The sequence below is a fragment of the Balaenoptera physalus genome (assembly GCF_965194825.1).
Source record: "Balaenoptera physalus genome assembly, chromosome: 4".
NCBI classification, from domain to species: Eukaryota; Metazoa; Chordata; class Mammalia; order Artiodactyla; family Balaenopteridae; genus Balaenoptera; species Balaenoptera physalus.
In genome coordinates this window covers 42,303,938-42,325,173 of record NC_138891.1, presented here as the reverse complement: position 1 = coordinate 42,325,173, position 21,236 = coordinate 42,303,938, and the positions used below count along the sequence as shown (strand labels likewise).

Below are 21,236 nucleotides of genomic sequence, written 5' to 3'. Positions count from 1 at the left end.
TATGTAGAATAAGATAAAGTTGATGACATTTATTCCTTTCTAAGGTATTCCCACACTATCAGTAAGCTATTTTCTGTTCTGTCATGCAACTTATCTGACACGTCTCTCCTTTGAGTACAAACCAAGAATGTTTGAGTTCCAAATCTCAAGTCTATGAATCACCGTTTCTACCCCCAGGCAGCCGAAATTGTTCATTTATATTTCCCTACTCTTTGATACTCACTAAATACTATGTATAATTTTATTTTGCATGATGCTTTTGGGAGGGAAGTTATAGATTGAACTTTTTTTTCAGTTGAGCTCTAGGATGTTCTTTTGTACTTACCTTTGAAAACTGAGGCATGCCTAATGCCCTAAAATCCATAACAACCCAACCAAATAATTGAACCGCCTTTGGAAGGGCAGACTGAGTTAAAGCAGAGACTGTTGCCTAGTTTCCTCTGAAGAGCCAGCTTCAATTCCCAGAATTCCTGCCTTACAACCAGAAACAGAGTCACCTGTCAAACTGATGAAAACCACTTGCCTAGGCTAATCTTCAGAATTCTATATATTTAATCTGCACTTTCTTTGGTCATTATTTAAAGGGCTTCTGGATGGACCATACATTGCACAAGCCACGAGAGTTGATGAGAAAAACAAAGAGTAAATACAAGTGAATGGTGTAAATAAATTACTTTATCTCCTCAACTTGATTCCATTCCCATGTACTTGAAACATTTATTACAAATAATCTAAAGTGTTACAAACTGAGTGCTAACAGTACCTCAGAAATAACCCCCATGTGAATGCTTTGCCAAACCTTGTCCTTGCCTATAAAGACGGTGTGGCACAGAGAAGAGGAGGGCTTTGGAATCAGGGCAGACAAGGGAAATATTTTCATCCCAGCTCTGCCACTTGGCAGTTGTGTAACCCTGGGCACACAGTAGTCTGAGCTTCAGTTTCCCCAACTGTAAAATGAAGATAACCACACCTGTCTCAAAGGACCATGAGGAATCAGTGACAGAGCATCAGCGAAAGCACCTGGCAGGTTGCAGCCACTCAACAGTCAGAATGAGCAGGGCCCTGTAGTTTCCAACTGATAGCATGAAAACAAACGCAGTCATACAACTTGGTGTTTCCTTTCCATTTTCAAGGCATCATTATTTCTAGAATTACTGTAAGGCATTGTTGTTATTATCAGAATGCAAGCGTCTGGAACAGTGCAGGCACACCGGAGAGACTTCACAGAGGCATGAAACTCAAGGAAGTTGAACTCTGGCTGGAGAGAAAAAGTACCTTAAAAATGAGTCATAACACAAAATGTTCAATTGTCTGTCACAGATCATAAGTTCAAAGGAGGGAATGATTACTTAAAGCTGACTTACCAAGCAAGAATTCGTAGAAGAGCAGGAAATTGAGGGAAGCCTTGGAATAAGGACAAGACATAGCTATGGGGGAAGAGGAATGAGAAATCTCTCAGAGAATGGAATAGAGCTTTTAACAAGTAGCAGCAGTGGGCATGTGTACCCATCAGGTATTCGGGAAATAATAAAGAGACCAATTTTGCTGCAGTGCAGAGCTTTGTGTAGGAGAGCAACAGAAGATAAGGTTGAGTAACGTAAAGTAGTCAGGGATGCCATTAGGAGAACTCTGCAAACAAATTTCAGAGAAATAAATCATGGTTGGTAGAAATCACAGACTTTTTAAAAGAAACAGTGTACACCCAGTGAGTTTAGAAGAATGATCTATCAGAGACATCAGTGAGTGGATTGGAAGGGAGAGTGACCAGAGACTAAGTGACCAGTTACGAAGCCACTGTCACAATCCTAGCAGGACGTGATGAAAAGCCTGAATTAGGATGGTGGCAGCGTGACTATAAAGATGGAGACAGAGATGACAGGTATGACACAGTCTCACAGACTTGAATGAAGAGGGAAGAAGCAAAGGTGACATGGTAGTTTCAAGAGTGGGAGACTGAGAAAAAGCACCATGACAGAAAGAGACAAGTCTGGAGATGAAATTAATCTATGAACACAGGAGGCAAATTCGGTTTCAGACAGGTTGTTATGGAGGTGACACCAAGAAAGGAAACAATAAGTCAGCATGCAAAGATGTGGACTCTAGATGGGAAGGAGAGCCCTCTGCTCAGAAAGGATGGCTGAATCCATGGAAGCTGCAAAGATTCTGGTGCAAAGAAACTAAATGGCACCAGCACACTGAGTATAGCCGTCCTCAAAACCCAGGTTCATAAGGAAGTGAAAACCTAACAGAAGTCAGAGGAGGAAAAGAAAAACATAAGTGTGTCACCAAGGTTGGGGAGATGAGTCTTAAGAAGACAAAGGTGGTCAAGAAAGCCAGATCCTACAGAAAAACCTATGAAGATGAGGGCTGGAAACAAGCCATCACACGTGGCAGTTATGAGGCCTCTGGAGACCTGCAAAAAAACCAGGTTTGAAAAAGAGTCAGATGATAATAGGAAATAAATAAGTAGAAAGAAAGCAGAAGCAGTGTCTACAGTCTCTGTTTTCAAAGGCACTTTTTTAAGAGAAGTCTATTTCAGATTTTTCCTTTGGAATACAAGAACATGTGGTTTTAAGAACATGAAAGAATCTGATAATACAAACTGTCCTTAGTGGTCTCAGGCCCTGGTCTTCTCATGAACTCTCCTTGTTTCATCTGATTTCTTGGTTACCCTGTGCAACCTCTCAATGCCTCTTATTTTTGGCTATACTCCTAGCCTCTCTCAGTAAGAGAGAGTCATGTCTAATCACTCCTACCCCTTTCATTTCTTATTCTCTTTTTTCACTCACAACATAGAGACAAGGATAAAAGTCAGATTTTACAACCATCCTCTTCTGTGCTTTCAAAAGAAGACCATCTTCCCAAAAGTACATTAAAAAGATACTCCACATCATTAGTCATTAGGAAAACGCTAACTAAAACCACATTAAGCAACCACTTCATGACTATTAGAAGTACTAAAATTTAAAAGACTGGCAAGGATGCGGAGCAACTAGAACTCTCATACACGGAGGATGAAAATGTAATAGATAGTACAATCACTTTGGACTAGCAGTTTAGCAGTTTTTTTAAAAGCAAATATACACCTACCGGGACTTCCCTGGTGGTCCAGTGGCAAAGACTCCACGCTCCCAATGCAGGGGACCCGGGTTCAATCCCTGGTCAGGGAACTAGATCCTGCATGCCGCAACTAAAAAAAAAAAAAAAAAGATCCTGCCTGCCGCAACGAAGATCCCACGTGCCGCAACTAAGACCCAGCACAGCCAAATAAATAAATAAATAAATATTTTTTAAAAAAAAAAGAAAGCTAATATACACCTACCATACGATCCAGCCATTCTACTCCTAGGTATTTACCCAAGGGCAATGAAAGCAAAAGTCAATACAAAGACTTGTACATGAATGTTCACAGGCAAAAACTGGCACCAATTCAACTGTCCAACATCATGTGAATGGATGTCCAAATGTTGGTATATCCATACAACAGAATGCTAAGCAATAAAAATGAATTAACTATTGACAGATGCAACAACATAGATGAATTTCAATGATTATGCTGGGGTGGGGGGCCGGGAGGGAAGCCAGGAAGAAAGGAAGTACATACTGTAAATTCCCATTTATATAAATTCCATTTACAAAATGCAAACTACCTCTATAGTGACAGAAAGCATATTAATGGTTGCCCAGTGATGGAGGGATTGGAGGACATTGAAAGAAAGGTATTACAAAGGGGCATGAAGAAACTTTTGAGGGTGATGGATATGTTCATTATCTTGACGGTGGTGATGGTTTCACGGGTATATATAAAACTCATCAAATTGTATATATTAAATATGTGCAGTTTACTGTATGTCGATCATATCTAAAGCTGTTTTTAAAAAGAACAGTTGGGACAATCAGCAAAATTGGAATAAGGACTGTGTATCAGATAATATCGTACCAATGTTAAATTTTTTTAAATGAAGAAAGTGGATATCCTAATCTCCATTAACAGACAGTCACCATGAAGGCTGGAGATGAGGGCTTCTCTCTGGTAAAGTGGAAACATCACTTGGGCACTCCCACTGTTATCCTATTTTTGAGAGAGAGAAAAAAAAAAAGTAGCTGTCCTTTCCATCAAATAATTCCCTCTTATGCGATATTTCCAAAATACATGCCTGCCTGTACTCTTTCATGTCTAAAACTGCTTGCGTTACATAATCCTTTGGGGATAAAAAATTTCCATCACTATGTGGCTCTGTGGACCAGAGCAGGGTCTATGGCTCTAACAGGAAAATGTAAAGAGCTTCTCTGGCCACTGTCAGGATCCCAGTTCTTTACTCGTGTGATTTCTTCATCAGCAGCCACTTGGATCTCACAGATACTTAAAATACAAGCTCCCTTTCCAAGAATTCCTTGCTGCTCAAAAAGTCTCACTCTTAGACAAACCCAGGACCAGACATTTATCAAAAGAGTTTAGGCCTGAGGTACCATATCAGACACTCAGGAGAGACACCAGGAAAGTGGGAAAGGTCAGAATTCCTGATTGGTCTCTCTTCTGAAATCGCTGGAGAATAAAATCCCCCAGGGTCTCAAGCCATAGGCAAGAAAGAAATAGCAAGTATAAACTACTTCTATGTATTTATGAATACAAATCACCAGGCTGAGTGCCCATCTCTGTATTCCCATCTAGCGTCAAAGATATGGCTGGCACTTAGATTAAAAATAAAGTATTCAATATGGCATTATAATTATCTCTCTAAAATTAACTTTCAAAATAATCAGGATAAATTAATCTTACTCCTAACTCCAAAAAGCCACATGTTTATTCTGCTTTGTATTTTTAAAACTTTAAGAAACTAAATTTTCTCAAAGTGATCACACAGAAATATATAACATGCTCTCTCTAAAAGAAGTTCCTGTTGTCACCTGAAAAATCTCAAAATATTCTTCAATTTCTTATTCTATTATCTTACAGAAGGTACAGTGAAATGGTACTATTTACAAATTTACACAAATTCAAGATACTCTTTTATATCATTTAAAACACCTTAAAACTATATTTTACCTGCACATACTGCATTTTATTCTATACTATATGTTACTTGGGATATTACACATTTATAACTACATATTGCCCTACAGAATAAGAGGTACAACATCACATACACTGTTCTTTACAGTCAATTTGAGGGAACATTCCAGGGAGATTTTGGTTATACATGACCTTGTTTTTTTACACCAACTTAGGACCTAACCCCCTCAGTATGAGACTCTTCCACAATCAGCTGCCGTTTTCTTACAAGACATGTAGTAGAAATTAGGGCAAGAATCTTCTTGAAGTCCCAGGGGAAAAATAAGGATAACCTTCACCAAAACCTGCAGAGGTGCCAGGGGAAGATGGCTCCAGACCTTCCACTCCTCTGGAACCAGAAGGAGGGATTCCTACGTGCATCTAATCTTGCTAGGTCTTCCACAACCTGCAGAATCAGTACCCTGTACGTCACATACTATGCCTATTGTTTAGACTACTAATGCTTCCTAGGACATTTTCATGAGACGGACCTAGTGATGACAATTTTTCCCCAAAGAAGAAAAGACAGTGTTCTTTGCTTCATGTAATCAATGCACTCTGGTTTTCAGCATCATATCTACACTCAGTTCTAGTCCTTTCTTATGATTGTTCATTCTCTATATTACTATCCCTGGAATATCCTTTCTTCTTTGGCTCTTACTTTACCATTGGTTTTCATCTTTCTTTATATCAGTAAAGAAACTTTAGCCCTATTGTCCATAAACTGAAGCCATTTCACATTCCCCTCACCTCAAACTTTTTAAATCATCTCAAATACAAAAACATGATAACACCCACTATCATGAGTATTACAGAACATTGTTCTGTTCTAACTAGTCCATTGAGGCAGGAAACAAAAACAAAAAGTATAACTATTTAGAAAGTAGGAGACACAAGTACATTATTTGTAGATAATATGACTGCATATCTTTATGGGGGAAAAAAATGTAGTGAATGAATCACCAGAAAAGCTACTAAAATTAAATGGGAAGTTTAGTCAGTAAGTGCTTCTAGTGACTAGCAATAATCAGTCAGGAAAACAACAAAAAGATGTCCTTGTAATCAATTTATAGCAGGAGCAGTAGGATGAGTACTCTAGAGGCACACACAGAATTTATTCCAAGTGCATTCATTTGTCCTACAGAAAAATCTGAACACTTTAATGCCCTCCTTTCTCCCTGTAGCCTAGACCAATGCCAGAATGCCCTGCTCCAAAATGCGTACAAAATTTTGAACCTCTCAGGAATCTCCTCTCCTTGGTCTGGAGTAGATTCAAATATTTTTAAACAAAATAATAAAACTTAATGACATTTAATAATTAAGGGACAAAAATCCTACTGAATTTGACCAAATTCGTCTTCTGAAACAGAAAGATGGTAAAATAGAAATGGATAGCCAACAAAAAACCTGCTGTGATACTTCCACATTTATCAGTAGCATTAACTATACTGAACACACAGTCATATATTAGAGAAAAAAAAAACACCTGTTACTCTCCAAACACCCAGGTCCCTCCTTGTTGTGTCTTTACAGAGAACAGAGAGAAAACTTGAATTATTTAGAACACTACCTCCTCATAGTTTTTCAAGACTTCCTGGAACCCTAGAATACCAAATTTATATCTCAGCTTCCAGGCAAAGTCATCCCTAAGCCAATTCGAAAATAAGATGGTTTACCCTTTTCTAAAGCCTTCTAAATTTCCCCCCCACCATGTCAGTGTTATATACTTTACAGCAACATTCTTCAACGAGGTTGCAAATGTGTAGACAAGAAATGTTCCAGGCTACCTTCTCTGAACCCCCTTCCCACCTGTGGGGTCCGACCAACAACCATTCCCACGTCCCTTTCTTCTAGATAACAAAACTCTAGTTTTGTTCACCTTTCTAGGCTGTCATGACCTCCAGAGGCAGCTGGGCTCCTCCCCAGACATGGGGTGAATTATGTTGGGTCAGAGTTCATCATCATGGTGATGGTATTCCCATGACCAAGCCATTGGTTTAGACACGGACACAATTCTGGCCTAGGAGATGTGAGGGGTAGTTTCTAGGAAGGTTTTCCTCAGGCTTTAAGAACGCAGGACAGGTACAGTTTCTTTTTCATGTCTCTGGATGTAGTTATATAAAGACTTGAAGTCACTGAGCTGCTGAATTAACCGACCTTGGAAACACGTACTTCCAGGCCATTTGTTATGTGAGATAATAAATGTCCCTAGAGTTTAAGCTGCTTCCACTTGAGTATTCTGTCACTTGCAACCAAAAACTTTCAAATAATGCACCACCTAGATGTGCAGCTCAAATTTACTCCAGCTGAAGCGTTTAAGTCTCTGACAATGGACATAAAAGACAAAACCAGTCAATCTGTAAAACTGGAAGAGGACATTTCCTTTATTGCCAAACTAGCTCTTTACAAAAAGGAGGCATTATTGATTATCTGGAAACATCATTCTGTCTTCGGTTGAAATTATCTTGTATCTCCTTTTTCTGAGATGAGTACTTCTCCCATAAATTTGATGTATCTATTTAATATGGGGGGAGGAGATTTTTGATTACCATAATCTTACTGATTTACAAATGGTAACAACTTAATCCTAAATTATCTCTGTTGAGGCCAGACTAAAAGAAATAGGCTTAAACCAAAGGGATGTAGTTCACATATAAAGACGATTTTCCTGAGAGGATTATAGAGAAAAAAATTCTCCAGGACCAATGTGGAATCTCCTTGATGAAAGTCTTTAAAAATAGATTATTCATGTAGCTGTGAAGCCTTAGGCACTATATTTGGATTATATGACAATTGAAGATCCCTGCCAGGCCTATCTAAAGAGAAAATTTATCTTCTTTCTAAACAGAAATTTAGAAAAACATCTAAGTGTTAAAATAAAAGCGAAGTAAAAACTTCTTAATCCCAAATTCTGGGACAGTTATATTTATCACATACCTGTGTAACTCAGTTCTTATAGCAAATTCATCTCATTATACTAAGGATCAAAAAGGTGAACAGTATGATCGAAATCTATGCCTCAATTTCTATAAAATCCTGACAGTGTCAGTTAAGAGGCTTATTGGCCAGAAAATGTCCAGTGACTAATTTAACTAAGAGTTAATTTATTTAATTAAAAAGAGAAATGAAAGCACTTACTAGATTAAAAAGGAAATGGTATATACTTATCAGAATAAAACAGTTTCTGACCTATGGCAATTCTATAACTAAGAGAATAAAAATTTTGTAATGTTTTTAGGTTTAAAACTTTACTGCCCAAGAGTAGTGCTGAATATACACTGTCCTGTTAAAAATACCATTTCAAATATTTAAGATTTATTACTACAGGGCATTAAACCCCCATTCACATTTATAATGACCAACAATGTTGAAAAGCAAATGCAAATAAGTATTCACTTCTCTAGAGAAGTCATAAGGTTTGCTGCATAATGTGCAGTGGATAACTGGTCTTTGGCTTAGCAACTAGTACACACAGATTATCTGTCAGCTGCTCACACAGGAGCAGAACAAGGAGGGCAACAATGATGGATGGTATAGTAAAGAATGTGAGTCTCAGAAATACAGCCTGGGCTTCCCTGGTGGCGCAGTGGTTAAGAATCCACCTACCAATGCAGGGGACATGGGTTCAAGCCCTGGTCCAGGAAGATCCTACATGCCGCGGAGCGACTAAGCCCATGTGCCACAGCTACTGAGCCTGCGCTCTGGAGACTGCGATCCACAACTACTGAAGCCTGCGCGCCTAGAGCCCTTGCTCTGCAACAAAAGAAGCCGCCGCAATGAAAAACCCACGCACCACAATGAAGAGTAGCCCCCGCTCACCACAACTAGAGAAAGCCCGCGCGCAGCAAGGAAGACCCAACGCAGCCAAAAATAAATAAAATTAAAAAAAAAAAAAAAGAAAAGAAATACAGCCTATTGCTATGGTGACTTACTTACACTTTTGTAGAAATTATAAAAAGGCACCCTTTCCAAGTGATTACAGGCCCAGAGATGCCTAACTTGCAGATTTATATTAAAAACAGATTATAACTAGCCATCACTAAAGACTGGGCTTGACTAAGAGAACAAAGTATTAAGTAGTCTTCTGCAATGGAAACACAAGACGTAGCATCTACTCAAGCTAAACATACCAACTCAGTATTATAAACAAATGAAAAGGGACTTCCCTGGTGGTCCAATGGTAAAGAATCCACCTTCCAGTGTAGGGGACTCGGGTTCGATCCCTGGTCGGGGAATTAAGATCCCACATGCCGCGGGGCAACTAAGCCGTGGGCCACAACTACTGAGCCTGCGTGCCTCAACTAGAGAGAGAAAACCCACATGCCACAACTAGGGAGAAGCCCACGCACCACAACGAAAGATCCTGTGTGCCACAACTAAGACCCAACACAGCCAAAAATAATAAATAAATAAATAGATAAATAAATAAACAAATGAAACAATAATATTTTGCTCTTTTAAATTTACAGTCATTTATGTATTAGGAAATTATTTTGGCCCTCAAAAAAAAAAAAAAGGAGAAAAAAAAAAAAACAGTGCTTCAGTATAAAGAGAAATTACGCAAATATACACACACCCCTACATACTTATTCTAAAGTCAAGCCCTTGGTACTTTAAAATAAAATATAAATCGTTATTGTTTATTGAGAATGGCTACGTTAATGCCACCATAACGTCTATGCAAGCCTTTCATGAGTCAAGAGGCAAAAACGTCAGGGATTCTCTGTAGTGGGTTAGAGATTCTGCCAGCAAAGAAGGGGAGTGGCTGAGAACGGCTGTTTAAGTGTGAGTCACCACCTGCTCTGACTTCTGACCTCTAATTTTTTTAACTTCAGGACTTTCTCAGGTAATTATAAGATCTACCTACCAAGGTTCCAGTGTAGAGTTTTCAAGAGCAACATGTCACAGGGACACGGGGACACAACTGTCAAAGAAGAAACACCAAGTCTTACTGACTAACACAAGAAGACCAGGCAGGGTCCACCTAACAATGCTATTTGCACTTTATTGCCCAAATTATGAGATTTGTAGAACTCCAACCAGAAACTGATAGCACAGGCTTTGGAGGTAAATAGCTCTAACTTTGAATCCCAGTTTCAAATCCTAGTTTCACCATCTATGAACTGTGGACAGTCCTTGGGCAAATTACTTAACCTCTCAGTGCTTTAATTTCTACATAGGTAAAATGTGGATAACACAGTACCTACCTCAAAAATTGTTATGATAATTAAAATTAAATAACATAAGTAAAGTACTTTAAACACTACCTGGCATATTATACATATTCAATAATTGTCAACCATTATTAATATCATTACTACCAATAATAGTGGTTTCTTTACTTATCTTCTGATCCAGAAATCCCACTTCTGGAAATCCACCTTGGAGAAATAATCCAAACTACAGTAAAAGCACAAAAACACATATTACAATGTTATTTATAACGGTGAAAAGTTAGAGGAACCTAAGTGTATACCAATAAGGAAGCAATTGAGTAATTTATCAAATATCCATTCAGTAAAATATCACTCCATCACTAAAAAATACATTAGAAATATAATAAAGAATTATGGAGCAAAATAACTAAGGGTTTACAGGATTATACAAAGTGAAAAAAAGCCAAGATTTAAAGCTATATGTATAACAATGTAAAATTATATTTTAAATGCATATAAAAAAAGACGAGCAAGTAATACACCAAAATCGTAATAGTGGATGTGACAGGATAATGAAATTTGGAGTGATTTTTTTTCTTTTCTATATTATCTATCATGTAGTCATATTACTCTTATAATTTTAAAATTAATTTATTTTTAAATATGTTTAATTTGCTGCAGATTTACTTTCATATTTATTAAATAGGATTATTAAAATGGTAATAAAAGTTAAACCACAAAACTATATTACTGAAGTAGTTCAAGATTAAAGTAGAAATTAAGAATAAAACAAATGCTTCAAGTATTAACATTCAAAATTGAAATATCACTTTTTAAAAATCTGAGTCCCTGACGAATTATGTGCTTACATTTAAACTGAACACAGCCCAGGGAACATTTTCATCTGAGACTGAATGATATACATATTTTTTATTTTAAAAGCAGTGTCAAGGAAATGAAATCATTTAAGAGATATGAAGATATAGTGCTGTTTTTTAGTCTTGGGAAAACCATACCTCGTAACAAAGCCTAAATTATTCCTGGTAACAAAGTAAAATAGTAATAAATGCCTTTCCATTTGAATAAATCAGATATTACATACAATGTATATTTTCATTGTTTTAAAATGTATCCATTTAGATAAGGTATGACAGAAATAATGTTTTACAAATTGGGGAGCTAGACAGTCAACAAACATTTTATGAATCCAAAAAAACATCTAAATATACAGGGGAAAAGGGAAACAAGTTTACAGCCAAACTCACACTATTCTCACTACTGCCCAAATTTGCTCTTCTATCAACCGCCCTCTATCATGTTGATGCTGTCACACTGGGGACCCCCACAGCAGTCTTACTACTTCAGAGGGTCTCTAATTCATCCCTTCCCCCTTTTCAGCAATGGCCCACACCCCTGGGTTTCCTCTTCACTGCTCTGGCCCAGGCTTCCCCAATTGACACCCCCCCACACACACACCCTTTCTATCTTGTTCATTCACATCAATCTTCTATATAGATTAGAGGAACAGAATTACTAAAGCATGGATTTAAAAGCCATTCCCTTGCTCAAAAATATCCAGTGGTTCTCCAATATCTACAGCACGTGGCCCAGGCTCCTCAGTGTGGCTTTCAGTGTCAGTGCTGACAAACGTTCCAGCAGCATCTCCAACTCCTCACCTGGGTACATCGTAAACTCCAGGCTAAGCCTCCTCAACTGTGGGTCCCAGCACACATGTCACTGTGTATCCTGTCATTGTAAGTAGTCACAGTTTGTAACCAATAATGGCTCAAGTACCAAAACTTATGAATTATTTACTTTTTAAACTAAGCTAGAAAGGATTCAGGTTTATGCCTATAATGTCTTCTCATGTACCTGCGTTAGAAATGGGGGTGGAATTTCCGCTAGAACACTGAACTGCCTATCATTCTGGGTTCCCCAGGGAGGTGTGTAACACATGAAATCTTATCTGTCACATGAGTCCACACAGTGGAAAGCTGTTCCAAACCAGGGTTCCTCAAAGAGTGGCATCACCAGAGGTACCTTCCACCTGCGAAGGGAACAAGCAACCTGCCTCACTTCAATTTAATTGGTCAACAATTAAATTTTAAAAGCCACCTTTCTGCTCATGAAGAGCCAGGGGAGGGGGACAGAAGGACTCTAGAGGCAACCAGAGACTAGGAGAAGAACTTTTTTAGTATCGCTCTACTCCATCAAGATGGAGATAGATTATTAGCAAGTTGGAGGCCAAGAATTTCATTTTATGGACTTTCTACTCACAGTGCTGATATGAAGTTTCTTTTTTAAACAAATATACTTAACTTTAAAAAAACAGATATCTAAAAAACAATATGGGACTTCCCTGGTGGCACAGTGGTTGATAGTCTGCCTGCCAATGCAGGAGACACAGGTTCGAGCCCTGGTCCGGGAAGATCCCCCATGTCACGGAGCAACTAAACCGATGCGCCACAACTGCTGAGCCTGCGCTCTAGAGCCCGCAAGCCACAGCTGCTGAGCCCACGTGCCACAGCTACTGAAGCCCACGCACCTAGAGCCCATGCTCCGCAACGAGAAGCCACCACAATGAGAAGCCCACGCACCGCAACGAAGAGTAGCCCCCGCTTGCCGCAACTAGAGAAAGCCTGCATGCAGCAACGAAGACCCAATGCAGCCAAAAGTGAATAAATAAATAAATTTATAAAAATAAATCAATAAAAAACAATATGAAGTATATCATAAAACAGAAGGCACTTAAATATGGAAGAAAAATGAGTGGGCTTCTAGATTACAGCATATGGAGAAAGCCTGCTCTAAACAAATAGAGCTACCTGCCTTTCTTCCAGCTGTGACTGCATTTTACTTCCTCTGATCCATTTTCACACTTTTTCTTCCACCTGTGATGTCATCTTTTCATCCTCCCTCCACCCAATCTCTGTCTACTGAAATGCTAGGATATAGTCAAATGTCAGTTCCTCTTCAAAATTATCCAAGACTCCCCAAGCTCCCTCAGTCAGGTCACCACTCTCTTGTAGGTGGTCCAACTGCATCTTGTAGTTCTGCTATTTTTTAAAAACTCATCTCTTCAAGTAGATGGAATGCTCCCTGAGGACAGAGAATATACTGATTCATCTTTGGGCATCACAGAGAGCATAACTCTGTTATGCCACAGACTATACAGAAAATGTTGGTTTAATTAAACTGAATTTCTAAACAATCTGTTCAGAAGATGCACCATGGTCAGCAGTCAGGTTCCTACATTCACCTACAAACAGCTGCTAAGCACAGGACAGGGATGGGTTATTAAAGGGAAAGTGCCGGGCTTCCCTGGTGGCACAGTGGTTAAGAATCCATCTGCCACTGCTGGGGACACGAGTTCGACCCCTGGTCCGGGAAGATCCCACATGCTGCGGAGCAACTAAGCCTGTGCACCACAACTACTGAAGCCCGCGCCTAGAGCCCGTACTCCGAAACAAGAGAAGCCGCCGCAATGAGAAGCCCGCGCACTGCAGTGAAGAGTAGCCCCCGCTCATCTCAACTAGAGAAAGCCTGCACACAGCAACAAAGACCCAACGCAGCCAAAAATAAATAAAAATAAAATAAATATATTTATTTTTTTAAAAAAGGGAAAGTGCCTCCCCCTTTTGGGGCAGAAATGTTAATGTGCCATTTTAAACCAAAATAACCTGAATTTTCTCTTAAACCATAAGGCATTTGTCCACACTAAATCTACAGGCTTCTGGTACATCAGTAATGTGGGAGCCCAACATTTACTAACGTCAGTTGTAACGTCTGGAAGGCAGATCATTCATTATGCCACTCATAATTTATTTATCTGGAACTAGCATATCTTATTTCAGAGAGGAGCCAATGAAACTTACATAAATACATATACCACAAGATAAAATGACATATCTAAGAGGAGAAAGAGAAAAATGGGACAAAGGAAAACTAAATGTAGGAAATATAAGCTGTCCTGGGAGTGAGGTTCATGTACCAAATTAATAAAATTCTGCACACTTGCTAGAGGTAGGTCAGAGGTTTGGCTCTAACACTTCTGGCAGCCAACAAACACAGGATGATCCAATCAGTTACATGATTCAGCATCCTTAAGATAAAAACAAAAAGCTCTTAGAGAACTCTCTCTCCCTTGGTCCTCATAAAGAGGATATTATATACTGTAACAAATAAAGTCCTCAGGGACATCCCTAAAGTTGATGTGTCAGAGAGCTTTGGGAGACCGTCCCTCATAACAAATGCCAGCACACAAGTCAATAAATGCAAAATGACAGAGAGGAAGGAAGAGGAAGGCAATCAGGGCAAGGTGGGGTCTGGGTACACAGCTCCCTGCAGGTCTAGATTTATCAGAGACAGATTTTATTCTATCTAGACTAACCTAAAATCCAGAGGCTTCAGGCATCTAATTCTCTTTGAAATTATAAACAAAACTTGATGCTAATGTCCATTTCTCTGGGGGATATGTCGGTAGTTTCATAACATCCTCAAAGAGAAGCATGACTCAAGAAAAGTTAAGAACCACTCATCTAAAGAACGAGACTGTATATATCCTTCAGGCAACCCTCCATAAGCAGTTTTTCTTCTGAGCTTCTGAGAAGTGCTAAGCCTCAAGACTATAGCCCCTGACAAGCACCGGAAGTATAGCTTCTCTCTGATGTGAAGTGTGGAACTCAGCTTAAACCGTTGGCCAAGTTGTGTGTCAATTTTATGATACAATGATATATGACCTTTAATACAGTAATGTCCATAAGCATATGGAACACATAACAATCATTCTTCTATATAAGTTTCAGCCATGAACATTGACAAAGGTGCCTCAAACGGTCAGTGATATTTCTTCTAGCTAATATAAAAAGTTTAAAACAAAAAACACATTTTGCTTATCTATAAAAATTATAGATAAGCACCAAAAACAATTTTCTTAGATAAACAGTATTTTGTAATTTTAAAAATAACCTTTCCACATTAGTTGATACAATCTAAGCTATTTTTTTCCTTTTTGTTATTTTAATTTTCATTATACAGCAAAAGAGTCACTGTCATAGCTTTAGACACACACACACACATACACACACACACACACACACACTTTCAACCAACCACCCATAGTATGGTGGTTAGAATGTTACCAAGGGCCCAAGGGAATCAAGTAAGGAAGCTAGCCCATAACACCTCTAAAAAAAAACATGGCTCATTAAGATATCATCCATCTGGAAGTCACAGCCATCCAGAGTCTGGTCCTCAGCATAACAAGTCTGGAGACATAGCTTTGTTAAAAATACACAGTTGAACAGACTCAAGAGAACTAACTCAGGTTAACAACTCAGAAGAGGCTGAAGTACAAGTCAGAATACCAATTCATTAATTAATCATAAAGAATATTCCTTTTCACTAATCAGAAAATTTGCACCTGAAGCCAGGATGCTACTTTCCCAATGCTAGGATACCTGGAATCCTAAATTAATAATCAGTTCACCGGAAGTTAGAACAAACAGTGATAGAGAATTCGGTGGATACCTAATGAATTATCTGTATCCAACATACACCTTTCTAGTAATCAAAGTTGTGGCTTTCATGTGTAGAGTCTCCTTCCTTCCCTTGGATACTGCTGCCCCAACACTGCAGACTTCTTGGTCTCTAAGCTTTCTTCTTCCACATCTTTCTCTCCATCAAATATTTTTCTAGATAGGGTATTAACACAACTGATGACGGTGAACCTCACATGCATTATTATGCATATTTTTCAGATTAAAAACTCCCAGATAAAGCTGCTTAAGCAACTTGCCCAAGGTCACAGCTAGTTTAAGGCAGAGCACAGATTCAAAGCCTACACTTTTAACCTTGCAGTAAATGATGCCTTCAAGGTGTCTTTCCCAGGGCCTCGCACCTTCCAATTTGATTTAAATGACCCTCTTCAGTATTCCAATAACACCCTAAACACACAATGACTATAATTTCTGGTATACAGGTCTATCTCTCTTACCACACTGAAACTTTCTGAGAATGGGAATCATGTCTCATTCACCTCTGTATCCCTAGTGTGCTATCTATTTACCTAGGTAAATATGCAAACTAATTTGTCCACTGGTTTAATATAAAGCTTATCAAACTGAAGGCCTTGAATAAGCCATGCAGTCTAAGGAAGGTCACAACTTCTCCTGCCATCAATAAACATCTCATCTAAAAAACAGAATGAAATAGATATAAAAGGTGGCTTAGGTTCCTTCTGTATCTAAAAGCACTACCATTGTACATGGGTCCTGATTTTTAATAGCCTATCTTATTAGTTTGAATTATTAGAAATAAAATTAAATTCCTCATCATCTTCCATACCACACTACGGACAACATATATGTGTATGTAGAGAGTTCAGAAAAAGCTTCCTCTTTTCTGAAAGGTGATAACTATCATCTACACCAAAATCAAACAGTGGCACCCTCCTCTGGTGAATATTAAAGAAGCTACACAGCACAGAAGACAAGAATTAGATGGTCGGATTTTCTTTGAATGAAAGAAAAAGGAAGAGAGAAATACCTAAGATTATTTATCATCACATTCGCAATAGCAATTAAATAGCTCTTTTTTATAACTCCTTATTTTGCCCTAAAACAAAGCCAAAATTAATGAACTGGCTATGCACTGTAGGATGTTATAGACAGAACAATTGTTCTGTTTTTCAGGGTACTGATAATATTAATTATTTTGCAAACAGCAAGCTTTTTAATATAAGGCACAATGAAACTCATTTCATAGTTTAGCTAACAATGATGATCTCCTTTATTATTTAAAACTTTAATGAAAAGCCCTATACATGTAAAATGTTTCTAGTTAAATAAAAGCATTTTGCATGTCCCTTTTCTGAATGGTACATTTGCCAGAAGATAATACTGGAAATTTTTCAACCTGAAATCTGTTGGAGTCTTTAATATTCACTTTCTAGAATATCAACTTAGAAGAAAATTTAAAAATACCCATTCACTTACATGTGCAGGCTCAAAACAGGCCAATACAGCACACCCAGACGAGCACAACCCAGAGTTTCACAACATTAATAGTACATCCAGACATTTAAGTTATGAATAAAACTGTACTTTCTAACACAAGAATCAGATCATCATCTGCCAACAATTTTAATGTTAAGTATATAATAAATATAAGCTTTATTAAATGGTTTACAACTGTCGAGGCACATAAAATGAAAATATAGACATTCTCAGACCAGGAAACAAATCAGCCATTATATTGGCAACCTTATCTTTCAGATATGTTTTTTACCCAAATACACAGTGTCCCTTCCCTCAATTAACCTCACATCTTTCACCTACCCAAGGGGAAAGGAAAGAACCCCATACTACACAAGAGGCTACAAATTTACAATCAGTGAGAAACCTTCCTTTTGAAACACAGAATATAGAAAGGGCTAGGGTGGATGGAAGATAGCAAAAACTGATTTCAGCTCTACCAAATAAATTTTCCAATCAAGTTTGTCATTCCTGGCAAAGTTGGTTCTACCAGGTAGGTACATACAGTATGTGGGAAAGATTAGCAGAGTGGTGGGTGAAGTGACCTTGTATCAAAGAGAGAATGCAGTTAAGATACCCAGTTCAGAGCGTTCCCAATGGTCACCCAAAACAAAGGCCAAAGAACAAGCTTGAAAGAGAATGATATCCCCTACAGCCCACCCAGAGATCAGAAGCGCCAAGAGAATTTAGGGGTTGGAAAGTTGGATGGGAGAAGGGGGCGGGGGAAGGAGGAAATGATGAAGAAGGGGTGGTGAAGAGGGGGTGTGGGGAGTAAGAAAGTATGTTTTAAAAAAAAAAAAAAAGTATGCAGCAATGAAACTCTTTTCCAAACTGCCAAGTTTAGAGAGATGGGGTGGCTGGCCTGCTACTCTTTGGAGCACCGCTCTGGAGCCACATTTGCCACTCACTTCGCCTGGGCCGATGCCCAAGGACCAAAGCCAACTCTCGCCCCGACCTCCAGGAAATCTGAGCCCCGACAAGCAATCAGGGTGCCGCAGAAATGCGGGAGAGGGACTTGAACCGGCCTCTAACCTTATCTCTTGCTCCCACATGAACCCCAAATAAAGGAATTTAGAAGCAGGGAGACGTCTGTGTCCCACGCCGGCCAGGGCGCAGGGGCGAGATCTGGGCACCGCTACCTCTGCGGGGATTGCCACCTCTGCAAAGGCCAGAGGCATCTCGGTCCCGCGCCTCGATCCAGCTAAAAGCAGGCGGCCAGCGAAGCGCTGCTGTCAAGTGGCCGGATTGCACTTGCAAAGTTAATGGAATTGGGAAGAAGCGCAGCGCTGCCCCTCGGGTTCCTCCTCAGGGCGAAAGAGCTGGAAAGGAGTCAGAGCTTCCTTCATCCTCACTAAGTCCTCACTGATTTGCCTCTGCAGATTTTATCTTTTTCCTAACGAGAATCAAAGATTTCTTCCTTCTTTGCGCCTAGCTCGGCCTCAAACCCCAGAACAGGGGCGCTGAGGCCCGGGGCCAAAGTTCACTGTACAAACCATTAACTCTCCCAGCAAAACTAACACAGTCATTTGCTGGGCTCTGGCCTTGGGAAACTTCATAAATTATGAGGCACGAAATAGGTTATGGATGACCCTTCCTCCCCCACACTGGACCCTCAGTACAAGAGGTCTGGATCCCGCGGTGTTTCTGGCAACTTGGCCACGTTTGGAACTAGTGGCTTTGTCCAGTCCGACACCAGGTCATCACCACGCCCCTCGCGCTCAGGTGCTACCCGACACGCACACCACGTCTTGTTGTTTACACATACACAAACACACACACACACTCAAACAAAGCCCCAGAGAACTCCTACCTCGCCCCCGTGCCCGTCGAAGATCCCGAAGATGGACGGATGCGTCTTATTGGCTAGGTCCGTAAGAACTTCAAAGCGGTCCTCCATGTGGTCTCTCCGGCCCTGGATGGAATACACGGCAACATTGTGGCTCTTGAACTCCCAGGTCTTGGAAAACTCGGCCTCCAGCACGTCGAGTCCTCCCAGTCGGTCGTTCTGCATGATCTCGGCCACCTTGCCCTTCACCATCTTGACGGCGTCCCGGCTGGACTTGACGATGGTCTTCACCTCGTCCGTGTGGAAGAAGTAACTCCACAGCGCCAAGCTGATGCACAGCAGGAAGAGCGTCTCAGGTCTCAGCAAGAAGTAGCGCATGATGCGACCCAGTAGAGACAGCAAAGTCATTGTATCCTCTATCATTTATTATCGCTAGAGCCCCAACCGCCAGCAGCGACGCGCGCCCCGAAAGCTCGCCGGGTCCCGGAGCACTGCGGGGACAGCCCGCGGGGAGGGAGGCGGAGCAGCAGCCGAGGGTTAGGGGGAGGAGGCTCACAGAGCCGGGCGGGAGACGGACGAGCAGGCAGCTCCGAGCCCGCACGGTGAACAGAGGCAGTTTCCCTTTTGTCTCCCGCCCTTGGCGGCCCGGAGGCCCGCGCCCAGCACACCGACGTCTGAGCCCGCCGCCCGCGCCGCCTCCCCTCCCTACGCCCCTTTGTGAGGCGGCGGCTGCCGAGACGCCGGCGGTGGCAGCAGCAGTCGCGGGTGCCGGGGCTTGACGAGAGAAATCAAGTTAAAGTTGCGCCGGGCGGGTCTGCCGCGGTGGGCGGGAGAGTTCCGGGGCGCTGGCTCCCGCGCGGCCCCTCCGCGGGTGCCCCCTCGCTGCTCCGGGGAGCGATCGGCAGGTGAAGAGGCACGAGGCGCTAGAGCCCCGCGGGTGAGGGATGCACGTCCCCTTGGTCGCCGCCGCAGGGGAGCGCAGAGCGGGCCGAGCCCTCCGAGTCCTTCAGACACCCAGAGGGCCCCAGAGAATAAAAGTTTTGCGGGAGCCTGGGCAGAGGCGGGGGTACGCGGAGCCCGGGGACGCAGCACGATCGGCGCGGAGCCGCAGGCGGCCGGCTGGGCTCTGCCTGCCTGTCCACAGCACCTCCCTGCTCCGCTCCGCTCGGCTCTGCTGGGCTCGGGCGCTCCCTCCTCGCGCCGCCGCTCGCGCTCGCCCCGCCCAGCGCTCGCTCGCCCCGCCTCGCCCCGCCCCTTGAGCCGGGACTCGAGGCCTGGAGGTGCTCGGGCCGAGCTGTCAAAGGCCGAGGCAAATCGGCGGCGGCTGGCGCGCTTGCAACTGCGGGCGGTCTGGACGAACCGAGGGGGGAGGGAAGGGGCGCGTCTGCAGCCGAGCTCGAGTGGATGGTCTTGTCTGCCGCTTGTGCGAACTCTCAGGACAATATAATACTGACCCTGGTAGGCTGAACGGTGGTTTCGCGGGATCCACTGCTACCGGCTGGAAAACAGAGGGCCGCACGTGAGCGTCCCCCCCTCTGGCTGGCGGCACGGTAGTGCGGTCCCCGCCTCGCCCGGCATAAGGCAAGCGAGAAGGGACGCACTTCTCCTGGCTCGCAAAGCGAGGCAGAGAGCTCGGACCCTTGGTTTTCTGGGACAGAGGCCTGCCGGAATCTCCCGAGAGGCTGAGAGCGAGCGTCGGGCCTAAAAACCTCGCGACGCGAAAAGACCTCCCGAGAGCAGTGGGATGTGAGGACTCAGAGCCACGTGGAAGTGCGCTCTGATGATAACCTCGGGAGCGATGAGGCTGGGCTGGCCTCTCTGCGAGCTACACGCCCCTGGAGCGGGGACATAGCCACGAAGTCTTTCCCGGGTCGCATCCCTTCCATAGAGAGACACGGAGCCTCCTAGTGGAGCCCCCGGGCGCTCCTGACCCTGCGGCGGGGCGAGGGCTCCGACTCCGCTGTTCAGGTTTGCACGTCCCTTTGAAGCTCCGAACTAACGGCCTCCTACCACCTCCTCAGTCACCGCAGGAGAAGGTGAAATGGGGGCAGGAGTTTTTCGTTAAGCAGAAGTGAATGGGCTTCCAGAAGCCATCAAGGATAACTTGTTGAAGCATGGGGCAGGTGCCGGTGGCCTTGAAGATGCTGGGGGGAAAAGAGAAGAATGTACAAATCAGCTTAGAATACGGAAACAAGTGAACTTTAAAG

General features: G+C 41.9%; 1 protein-coding gene across 1 annotated transcript in view; it reads right to left on the bottom strand.

The window, feature by feature from the left end:
• Window positions 1-20,212, bottom strand: part of PPM1L (protein phosphatase, Mg2+/Mn2+ dependent 1L) — a 303,559-nt gene extending 283,347 nt beyond the window's left edge. Inside the window, exon 1 of the mRNA XM_082458427.1 lies at window positions 19,054-20,212. Within this exon, the coding sequence (XP_082314553.1) occupies window positions 19,054-19,452 (399 nt within the window). The 5' untranslated portion in view covers window positions 19,453-20,212. The remainder of the gene's footprint in view (window positions 1-19,053) is intronic.
• Between the last annotated feature and the right edge of the window lie 1,024 nt (window positions 20,213-21,236).